Source organism: Procambarus clarkii, chromosome 61 (genome assembly GCF_040958095.1).
Source record: "Procambarus clarkii isolate CNS0578487 chromosome 61, FALCON_Pclarkii_2.0, whole genome shotgun sequence".
Classification (NCBI taxonomy): domain Eukaryota; kingdom Metazoa; phylum Arthropoda; class Malacostraca; order Decapoda; family Cambaridae; genus Procambarus; species Procambarus clarkii.
The window spans coordinates 16822394-16833820 of NC_091210.1; the positions used below are offsets into that span (position 1 = coordinate 16822394).

General features: G+C 43.8%; 3 protein-coding genes across 3 annotated transcripts; 2 read left to right on the plus strand and 1 right to left on the minus strand.

Annotated features, from left to right (window-relative positions):
- On the plus strand, nt 1-1047 carry LOC123774327 (cuticle protein 18.6-like). Its single transcript, XM_045768498.2, has 3 exons — nt 1-46; nt 170-442; nt 595-1047. The coding sequence occupies exons 1-3, from the start codon at nt 35-37 to the stop codon at nt 955-957; spliced, it is 648 nt and encodes a 215-aa protein (XP_045624454.2). The 5' UTR covers nt 1-34; the 3' UTR covers nt 958-1047.
- Nucleotides 1048-4799: 3752 nt separating this feature from the next.
- LOC123774328 (cuticle protein 18.6-like) lies at nt 4800-6423 on the plus strand. Its single transcript, XM_045768499.2, has 3 exons — nt 4800-4892; nt 5016-5213; nt 5971-6423. Exons 1-3 carry the CDS (start codon nt 4881-4883, stop codon nt 6331-6333), a joined length of 573 nt encoding a protein of 190 aa, XP_045624455.2. The 5' UTR covers nt 4800-4880; the 3' UTR covers nt 6334-6423.
- A 612-nt stretch (nt 6424-7035) lies between these two features.
- On the minus strand, nt 7036-9580 carry LOC123774208 (pro-resilin-like). Its single transcript, XM_069308023.1, has 2 exons — nt 9516-9580; nt 7036-7279 (listed from the first exon to the last, which is right to left on the minus strand). Exons 1-2 carry the CDS (start codon nt 9578-9580, stop codon nt 7036-7038), a joined length of 309 nt encoding a protein of 102 aa, XP_069164124.1.
- Nucleotides 9581-11427: the final 1847 nt, after the last annotated feature.

The window sequence follows — 11427 nt, forward strand, 5'->3', positions numbered from 1 at the left end:
CTCCTCACTTGCTTCCAGTCATCGCTACAACAATATGGCTCTCAAGGTACGTCTTCCTGTAGTCACATTATTTGAAACATTCTGCTTTCACGAACATGGCTGAGCTTAAAGTTGGTGACATAGTGAATGTTCTTCATGAGTTCAGTATTTAAAAGATGTTTGTTCACAGGTTACTGTGTTGGCTGCCCTTGTGGTCGTCACACTCGCTCGACCCGACAAACGACCCTTCTTCAACGACCAACTTCCCTCTTCTGCATACAGTCTCCCATCCCCAGCACCCACCTACAACGCCCCAGAACCCACCTACAACGCCCCAGCACCCACCTACAACGTCCCAGTACCCACCTACAACGCCCCAGTACCCACCTACAACGCCCCAGCACCAGTGCCTACATACAGAGCTCCGGCCCCAACACCCACCTACGGCACTCCTGCTCCAGTAGTCAGTATTATTTATGGTTTCTTGCAATTCTAACACCGGAGTCGAATCCCAGTAATCGAAAAGTATATATATGAATATTTGCTTTTCTTTACTCATGAGAAAAGGTACATACATTTTTACAAAAACTAATTACTATTATGAACTTTTTTCAGGCTCCTCCCAAGTATGACTTCAGCTGGGCCTTGAAGGACGACTACTCCAGGAATGACTTCGGCCACCAGGAGTCCCGGGACGGCTACGACACCCAGGGTTCCTACAGTGTCCTGCTTCCCGACGGTCGTCTGCAGACAGTGACCTACACTGTCAACGGTGACTCCGGCTACGTGGCCCAGGTGGCCTACGAGGGCCAGGCCCAGTACCCAGCACAACAGCCTTCGTATGGGGCCCCTTCACCCCAGCCTATCTACGGTGCCCCTACACCCCGACCTATCTATGGTGCACCTACACCCCAGCCTATCTATGGTGCACCTACACCCCAGCCTTCTTATGGCACCCCAGCCCCACTATATGCTTAAACTCTTCTACCGAACTTCTTTACTCTAGTTCTTGATTAAATTATATGCATTGAAATTTATTGAATAAAATATATAAATTTTTAAGAGCAAGCATTTGTTTGTGTATATCCATCATACTACATGGTATTAAAGACAAACTTCCACATTCACACTTTTTCCATAAAGAGGAAGTTAAAATAGTTGTTAACGGTGTTCAAAAACAAAACGCCCAACAGTTCAATTATCTGCAACAGCAAAAATATTTTATTAACAATTTTACAATTAAAAATTAAAAATACAGCAACTCGATCTTAAAGGTGAAATGACTGGTAGCTACAACCTTCATTATCTCATAAAAAACTTAGTATCATTGGTAATCTAACTAGCATTCAGCACCTCAATATTTAGGTTTGAAGTAGAGCTATTACACTGACGCTGCTAGTGATTGTTGAGTGTATGAAGGTTGAGGCCAGTGACCTTGGGTAATGGTCAACATTTTAGCTACGAAAACAAAGAACTGCACCGACTAGGCAGTCTCCAGGGAAGGCTGACCAGAGACAAGGCTGAGGATGTAAAAACTCTTGAAATTGTCAACAGAATATGTTTACAATGGTGCATGAGGGAATCTCTGTATGTTCCATTTGTTTATGAAGAAGGTTGTAACTAGTGGGGGATACAGGGCTCTGTACTGGGCCCACTATTTTTCTTGTGATATCAACTATTATACTGGAGTTGTATGCAGGCGAGGAGTCACAATAACGTGGCTAAAGTAAGTTGACCAGACCACACACTAGAAGGTGAAGGGACGGCGACGTTTCGGTCCGTCCTGGACCATTCTCAAGTCGATTGTGAGAATGGTCACAATTTGTGAAAATTGTGTCACAATCTACTTGAGAATGGTCCAGGACGGACCGAAACGTCGCCGTCCCTTCACCTTCTAGTGTGTGGTCTAGTCAACTGGAGTTGTAGGTTGTTGTTGTTGTTTAAGATTCAGCAACTTGGAACAAAAAGTTGCAAGTAGCACGGGCTATGGTGAGCCCGTAGTGGACTTACCTGGCACAGGAGCGGGGCAAGTAGCACGGGCTATGGTGAGCCCGTAGTGGACTTACCTGGCACAGGAGCGGGGCAAGTAGCACGGGCTATGGTGAGCCCGTAGTGGACTTACCTGGCACAGGAGCGGGGCAAGTAGCACGGGCTATGGTGAGCCCGTAGTGGACTTACCTGGCACAGGAGCGGGGCAAGTAGCACGGGCTATGGTGAGCCCGTAGTGGACTTACCTGGCACAGGAGCGGGGCAAGTAGCACGGGCTATGGTGAGCCCGTAGTGGACTTACCTGGCACAGGAGCGGGGCAAGTAGCACGGGCTATGGTGAGCCCGTAGTGGACTTACCTGGCACAGGAGCGGGGCAAGTAGCACGGGCTATGGTGAGCCCGTAGTGGACTTACCTGGCACAGGAGCGGGGCAAGTAGCACGGGGTATGGTGAGCCCGTAGTGGACTTGCCTGGCACAGGAGCGGGGCAAGTAGCACGGGCTATGGTGAGCCCGTAGTGGAGTTACCTGGCACAGGAGCGGGGCAAGTAGCACGGGCTATGGTGAGCCCGTAGTGGACTTGCCTGGCACAGGAGCGGGGCAAGTAGCACGGGCTATGGTGAGCCCGTAGTGGACTTACCTGGCACAGGAGCGGGGCAAGTAGCACGGGCTATGGTGAGCCCGTAGTGGACTTACCTGGCACAGGAGCGGGGCTGAAACTGGCTCGTAAGATTCTGCTATTGTTTCCCAACCTCCGCCTGCAGTGTCGTTTAGAGCTGACCACTGGCAGACGTTATCTTAGAACAGCATAGTGCCAGAGCAGCGGCGCCTCACTCCGGTCAACTCGTCGAAGGTAGGGCCTCTCAGAAGATCCTCCTACGTGTTCCAAAGCTAGTGATCTTGATTACCTGTCGAATGGTTAACAAGTTTATTAATTTAGCTCTAATACAAAGGGAGTTTCTTTGCTTTGAATTGGGGTCATACAAATGTATTCAGGAGAGAGGACGTGTACTCACCCAATTGTGCTTGCGGGGGTTGAGCTCTGGCTCTTTGGTCCCGTCTCTCAACCGTCAATCAACAGGTGTACAGGTTCCTGAGAACATGTGTGTTATTCCAGCTGAACTTTTGGCTGAACGAACGAGGCTGCTCCTGAAGGAACAGCCTCACTTACCACTGTAGTATATTTGTAATAACCGCTCAGGTACTCAGTTAAGTAAACTTAACACTAATACAATTACTGGAAATTACTGCTCTTAGTTAATGCAGTAATTACCAAGGACACAAGTTTAGCTCTAATCAAAAGCTCGGGTTTTACCTGTGGCACTTGAAATAAAAATTACACAGCAATGGCAATTCGACATTTACATGTATGAAATAGTAGTAGTAGGTATCCATCAGTCTCAGGAGACTATGGAGTTGCGCCCTGGCGTCGGCCTGGTCTGGAGTGGCCTCACCTGGGCGCAAAGCCAGGGTAGGTTGATTCGGCAACCATAGCATTTTAAAATAGCATTCTGGCTATACGTGAAGTTTGTGATTCTTGCGCGGCCGTCGCTACAAGACTGCGTCAGGCGCATTATGTTCCTCCAGTCAAACGCCCACAAAGTCATCCACGTACGTTTAACTCTCACCTATTACAGGTCTTTCCGCTGGGCGAGTACACCTGTATCATCTCCGAGAGTTTACCTCGAGGGAGACACACAACTGAGCATAGAACGACTAAGGTTTACATAGAATACTATGCTTTGTTAGGGGGTTATATTCAGACTTTCACTCTCGTACACTCGTGTAGTCATCACAGGCAGTGTGTGGACCTGTTGAGTGCCTTCACGCCGCGCGGGGGTGAAGTACAATCCCTGGAAACACAAACCGTAACTGTCTTTATTTTCCGCTTGTTACAACTTGTAATAAAGTTGCTACATCTTGGCTTAACGTGTTTATGACGTATTAAAACGTTGTTACAACTTGCTATATTGTTGTAGCAACAATATAGACCCTCACCGAGGCTCCTGTGGATTTGTCCTTTGACATATCACGTTAATGTGATTTCTCTGTGTAATAATAATAATAATAATAATAATAATAATAATAATAATAATAATAATAATGCACAACGAAATCTCATTAACGTGATGTATGAATGAAAAAATCTGTGAAGCCCATGATAAGTCGAACCTGCACACTTTGGAACACCCGGTGTGCAGGTTCGAATCCTCTTCATGCTCCTACTGATTTTCTCAATAATAATAATAGCAATAGTAACACAAATAATAATAAGAACAATCATAATTTTATTAATAAGGTATAAGAACATATGACAATGGTTAATTAGTAGGTACAATATTTGTATATTATATAAAATAATTAATATGTTTCTGATAAAACCAGTCAAAGTTTAAAGGGGATATGATGACAACATACAAAATACTGAGTGAAATAGATAAGGTGGATAAGATTTTCATCTCAAATTGAAACGGAAATTTAACTAGAAGACATAAATGAAAATCGGAAACTGGAATAAGATAAAGTGAAATAAGTACTAAGGAGCGAGGGAGGGTCAACAAATATGCTCAGAAAGCATATGTAGTAGAAGCAGCCTCCATCCACAGCTTCAAGACCACAGAATGCAGAGTACAAGAGCCTCGATAAATTTTATATTGCTGGAACGTGGTGCCCACTGAGCTATTAGGTCTTAATCCTGAACATTTCCTCCTTTCAAACTGTGACAAAACTCTTTAATAAAGCTCATTCATGAAGGTAAACCCGCCAGAGGTTTACTTTCATGAGCTCCAACTGTTCCTCCTGCTGTGACCTCGTGACGTCAAGCAGTGGGCGGTGCCCAGAGGGTCACTCCGCCACTATATAAGACGAGTGCCCAGCGCCACTCCTCACTTGCTTCCAGTCATCGCTACAACAATATGGCTCTCAAGGTGCGTCTTCCTGTAGTCACATTATTTGAAACATTCTGCTTTCACGAACATGGCTGAGCTTAAAGTTGGTGACATAGTGAATGTTCTTCATGAGTTCAGTATTTAAAAGATGTTTGTTCACAGGTTACTGTGTTGGCTGCCCTTGTGGTCGTCACACTCGCTCGACCCGACAAACGACCCTTCTTCAACGACCAACTTCCCTCTTCTGCATACAGTCTCCCATCCCCAGCACCCACCTACAACGCCCCAGCACCCACCTACAACGCCCCAGCACCCACCTACAACGCCCCAGTACCCACCTACGGAACTCCTGCCCCAGTGGTCAGTACTATGGATGTTTCTTCTGCAATAATCGCACCAGAGTACAATTCCTGTGATCTATTCTATATCTATAAGAGATGATTGTCTACTCAAGATTAGAGGGTAGACTCTTCCGATTGGTTTCACCGAACTATCACACGCGAAGCAGGTATGGTGGGGGGGGGGGAGTGTCACACCCTCGCACTACACTAGTCAGGGAAGTCTCCAATGCCACACTTTAAGAAAAACGGCAATGAACCCCCACCCCCCGTGCAATTTGTCATGCTGTCTAGTCTGAAATATTGGTTGTGTTTTCCCTAGAATTATTTGGCAGTTTTGGTGCTTCCTTATAGATTTTTTTCTGAGAGAGAGAGGGGGATGGGGGAAAGACCCGGGAGCAGCCGGGTACCGCTGCCTCTAACAGATTATATAAAACAGCCTTTCAACATGATGCCAACCCATACATTAGAAAATGTAGAAACGACAACGTTTCGGGCCGTGTAGAACCATTATCACGACTTGTTCCAGAACGGACCGAAACGTAGTCTCTTCTTCATTTTCTGCTTGTGGTTTAGTCATTGTACCTTCAGTCACGTTATTGTGACACATTTTCAGTCTTTGAAGATATGTTTTTGTTTACATGTGAAAACAAATTATACACATTATAGGAAAACCTATGTTGACCAGACCACACACTAGAAGGTGAAGGGACGACGACGTTTCGGTCCGTCCTGGACCATTCTCAAGTCGATTGTCGAAAACCTAATTACTTTTTCAGGCTCCTCCCAAGTATGACTTCAGCTGGGCCTTGAAGGACGACTACTCCAGGAATGACTTCGGCCACCAGGAGTCCCGGGACGGCTACGACACCCAGGGTTCCTACAGTGTCCTGCTTCCCGACGGTCGCCTGCAGACAGTGACCTACACTGTCAACGGTGACTCCGGCTACGTGGCCCAGGTGGCCTACGAGGGCCAGGCCCAGTACCCAGCACAACAGCCTTCGTACGGGGCCCCTACACCCCAGCCTATCTACGGTGCACCTACACCCCAGCCTATCTACGGTGCCCCTACACCCCAGCCTATCTACAGAGCCCCAACACCCCAGCCTTCATATGGCACCCCAGCACCAATATATGCTTGAACTCTTCTACCGAACTTATGACTTCTTTATTAAATTATATGCAATTATTGATTAAATTGATTGATTAAAATATATTCATATTTAAAGCAAGCAATTGTTTGTGTATATCAACCATACTACATGGTATTTGAGAAGAATTTCCACACTTCATCATAAACAGGAACTTAAATTATTTGTTGGCAGTGTTCGAAAACTAAACTCTTAACTGTTCAATTATCTGCAGAAATAACAAAGTTATTTTAATAATAATTGTTAACAAAAAAAATACAGTTACTCGTTCATGAAGGAAAAGTGACTGGCAGCTATAAAGCCTTCATTACCTGAAACAAGTTCAGAAACAAACTGTATTTTAAGTTCTTTATTCCGTAGTGAAGTTGAGGTGGATACAGCTGTATTTTAAAAAACTGTATTTTAAAGGGCCTTAAAAACTGTGTTTTCACTGCAAGCGCATTCTTTCTGGAAATATTCACATAACTGTTCTTTTACGAAACTTTATTAACAACAAAGATCTCATACAAAACCTTTACGATAATTTGAACTTTGAGTCGGTGATATTAAGATAAGATAATGTTTATTCAGGTAAAAAATACATACATTCAAAATGAATAACAAACATAATGTTGGATTTCTAGATAGAGCTTATACATACTATGCCTAAAGTACACTTTAGGCATGGTAGTACCGTAGTGTTGACTGGTGGGTTCAGACAGCTGCAGGGGGCCCTGCCTCGCCTTCATAGGTGACTTGAACAACGAATCCAGAGTCCCCCTTGACGGAGTACGTCACCTTCTGGAGGCGGCCGTCGGGGAGTTGGACGTGGTACGACCCCTGGGTGAAGTCCCCCTCACGGTTCTCCAGGTGACCGTAGTCGTTGTCAGAGAGGTCGTCCTTGATCCCGTACCGGAACTCGTAGCTGGCGGGAGTCTGACGAGTGGGGTAGAGACCCCTGTTAATCGCTCAGTGCTGTCTCATAACATTCAAACTAAATAATTGCTTAAACAACACGTATTTAGAATTCACATATGGAATCAGAAGACAGCAATGTATGAATAGAAAGAGAACATCTGTTGTTACAAATTTAGCCCAAGAGAAACTAGTAAGTGTTCTGGGAGAAGCTATTAAGTGAAAATGTTCAAGGCCTCGTTTGTGCTCAGTACTGCACTTCATACAAAACAAGGAAATTTAGTTTAAACTGCTGTGAATTTCCTTCTATAATACCATACTGAAGAAGAATATCTTCCTATGCAATGAGTCACAATAACGTGGCTGATGATATGATGACCGAACCTGATCTTCTGGCGTGTGGTTTGGTAAACATATCTTGCTACTATAAGGTAGACTTCTTGTTACTGAGAAGTGGCACTTCCTGTCACTGAGAGAGCACTTCCTGCCTGCATGAAGGGACTTCAGTACATCAGTCTGCTGTGACAGTCATGCACTAACCTACTGTGGCTGGCAGCGTATGGGACTTTTTGACTGAATGTTACTCACCTGGGGACCGGAGGAGCCCGACAGGTCAGCTGGGAGGGACACGGCCACCACCAGGAGAACAGAGGCCAGAACCGCCTGCAAATACAACAACAAGAGTTATTATCCACCTTTTCCCCAGTAATACAACCCTCATTACCCAGCAAGCAGTGCGGCAGCGACAACAAACGCGTCGTAAGAATATACTACTGGATTATGAGTGAGGTTCGCGTAGGTGTTTATCGCAATTCGAACCTTGAGAAGCATCATGTTGGGGAGCGTTGAGAGGCTGTGTGTGACGAGCTGAGGTGTGGAAGCGGGGTATATATGTACATGAGAGGGGAGACCTTTCTTGTCCCGTGGTGAGCGTCCTCAAGGCCTGTGGGGAAGATGGCCCAACTGCACCACAAGGGGGACTGTGGCGGAGGCTTGGAACATATGTGTAATATATGCAGCTTCCCAATATTGACTGTAAGCGGTGCTGTGGAGTCAACCTAGTATGCGGTACATAAAGCCCAAAAAATTGTTGTACAAGAAAATGGAAGCGACTGGAGAAAGTGACGTACTGTCCCATTTTCTGTTTTGGGGTCTTCTAGTAAGTTAGGAGAGACCACTTTAAATTGACTGCTCTCTAGATGTTGGGAAACCTTAGGAGGAAGGCTTGGTGGAGCAACAACCGGGTTTCATACTCACCACACGTGCTGGCGGCTGGAAAAGTGAGGTCCAAGAGCTAAAGCTCATTCCTGCAAGCAGTGTGAGTACACTAAAGAGATGTGGTTGATATATTTACCGTAGTTTCACTACAACACTTTCCATCAAGATCAAACTACCAAACAAGAGAAACAAACTACCAGCAGCTTCCACATCCATTTTATTTCCAGTTATCTTGGAAAAGGAAGTCTGTATTTAGACTTTACAAAGTATCTTTTGGCCAATTATTGACCTTCCTCAGAGATGCAACCCACAACAGTCGAGTCGCCACGCTCTTATCACCCGAAATACTCAAAATTATATAACGCATTTGACCAAGAGGGAGCAGCACTCACTCACTCACTCAGCCACCCACTCACTCACTCACTCAGCCACTCACTCACTCACACAGCTTGTGTGAGTGGTTGAGAATGCCTTACACCACAACAGTATTCAATAGCTCTATAAAATATCCTCATTACTGCTGGTAACTAGCAATAATAGTAGTTAGTAGTAACTTTTGTAGAAGTTACTACATTGCTACTACAAAGATGCAGTTCAACCGTCCTAACTACAAAGTAAATATTCTTAAATTAACTATTCTGTAATAATAATAATAATAATTTATTAATATTATTATTAGTATTATTAATATTACAGAATAGTTAATTTAAGAATATTATTGTTATTTTAAATATTTTAATATGGTGATATTGTTTATAATAGTTTCATTGTTATAATATAATCATTATTGAATACAGTATACCATATTATCAACTCTTAAGAAACTCTTGAAAAACAGGGAAAGTTTGCATTATTTAGTTGTAGTTCTGTAAGTTCCAACGATGATACCATAAATAGATTTAAGAATACTGCTTTCACATATTCTTGCAAGTGTGTGAGATACAAACTAAGAAACATTTCAAATGAGACAACAGAGTATACAAGACACATTGCCTAAGTGTGTCTCCATGAGGACCAGAGGACACTTCAAGTGTCGCAACAGAGTCTACAAGACACATTGCCTAAGTGTGTCTCCATGAGGACCAGAGGACACTTCAAGTGTCGCAACAGAGTCTACAAGACACATTGCCTAAGTGTTTGCAAGTACCTGGTGTTGAGGGGCCACAGAGCAGAGATGGACGAGGGGTACCAGTGGTGGTGTGGTCAGCCAGTGGTTGTTGAGGCCGCTAGTAAACTGCCTCATGGTTCATTACCGAGTGCAACAACGGGGTGTGTGTGTGTTGCGTGTGCGTGTGCGTGCGCATGCGTGTTCGTTGTAAAGTACATATATTAATGATTCATTAAATTCTTAATTAATATATATATATATATATAACTGAAAACTCACACCCCCAGAAGTGACTCAAACCCATACTGCCAGGAGCACTATGCAACTGGTGTACAGGGCACCTTATCCACTCAACCATCACGACCGGAAAAAAAGCTGATGGTAGCCGAGGCTATTTGCCCATCAGCCCGCCGGCACTCTAATAGTAATCTTGGGCATAGTATTTTATCAAATCACCTCATTCTTTGGGGCACACGTGAGGAACACAAACGTGTTCGTTTGTGTTCCCCACAAACCCCACCTACATTGGTCAAGTCCCATATAAATAGAAGCCGGCCAACCACTACCAGCACGGGAGACATCTCCCGTCACGCAGGGTGCAGTTGCATCTCCACAGATCTCCAGTATCAGCTATTGATACTGGTAATAGCTCAAAGGGCCACCACTTACGGGCTATTCATGCCTGTGCCACCTTTTGGGTGGCTTAATCTTCATCAATCATCATCACCACCAGTAGAATACTCTCTCGTGCTCTACCTGCTGAACCTACCCTCACACTACCTTGTGTGGTGGTAGATCTACGCAGCCTGGCATACAGTATTTTCAGCACCATTTATATCATGTTCTCTAACATAACGTTAAATTGTCTGTTTTGTTTTGATTATTTTGCACCCTGTAAGTCAAGTTTTTAAGGAACTATTTTCAGTTTGTGGTCTGTTTGTTAACTTTTTTATATTAAAGTATTTAAATTTTTCATTTTTATCCTGCATTTCCCTTATCGTGAAGAAGTCAACATTGCAGTTTTATTTTAATTTGTTTTCACTTTTTTTATGAGTTCGTGGCATTCTATCTGCCCTAGGCCACTGCTCTTAGTGACATTACCGTAACAATATAAAAACACAACTTAGACATACACCCTTCTGCAAGTGACTCGAACTCAGAAAAAAATAGAACTCAGAAAGCACAGATGTTCGCGCACCCGGCATAACTTATTTATTTATTTATTTATTTATTTATGCATATACAAGAATGTACATAAGGAATGTGAGGATACAAATATGGTAATTACAGTCTTGTAAAGCCACTAGCACGCGCAGCGTTTCGGGCAGGTCCTTAATCTAAGAAAATTTTAAGGAGGTAAATACTTGCAAAATTTATAGACAAAAAATGATAACAGATTACATGGAATGAAAAAAAAAAGATGAGAGAAAATTATAGGTACAGTATATTAAAGCACATAGGTAGCTATGATTGATTGCAATGACAGCTTAAAATGGTAGTTGACAACAAATTGGTAGGCACAATACAGCAGAAACAATATAAGATTGATTGCAATGATACTGATACGCTAATCGTTACACCACCCAGACCCTTCAAAAGGAATTGAAACTTCAGAGTATTTCTACAACATTTCCATCCCCCAAGGGCACCAGTGTAGTGCACAATCAGATTACGTTTTTCATCAATCACTTGCATTACCAGAACACCGCTGGGTGAAGAGCGGGGTTCTTCCTGATAGTAGGTGCAGTTTGCATGAAGCGTTTGTCCTCCCGATAACTGCACCAGTACAGATGTTGGAAAATGCATTTTTATTGAGGATAATAAGAGTTTCAAAAATGTTTGTTGCATTGTGGTTTAGATAGAGG

Coding starts and splice junctions, on each gene's coding strand:
- LOC123774327 (XM_045768498.2), top strand. Junction 443..594: donor ACGGCACTCCTGCTCCAGTA/GTCAGTATTATT, acceptor AACTTTTTTCAG/GCTCCTCCCAAGTATGACTT.
- LOC123774208 (XM_069308023.1), bottom strand. CDS start 9,580: ATGTGTCTTGTAGACTCTGTTGCGACACTTGAAGTGTCCTCTGGTCCT. Junction 7,280..9,515: donor CCTCATGGAGACACACTTAG/GCAATGTGTCTT, acceptor AGCGATTAACAG/GGGTCTCTACCCCACTCGTC.
- LOC123774328 (XM_045768499.2), top strand. Junction 5,214..5,970: donor ACGGAACTCCTGCCCCAGTG/GTCAGTACTATG, acceptor TTACTTTTTCAG/GCTCCTCCCAAGTATGACTT.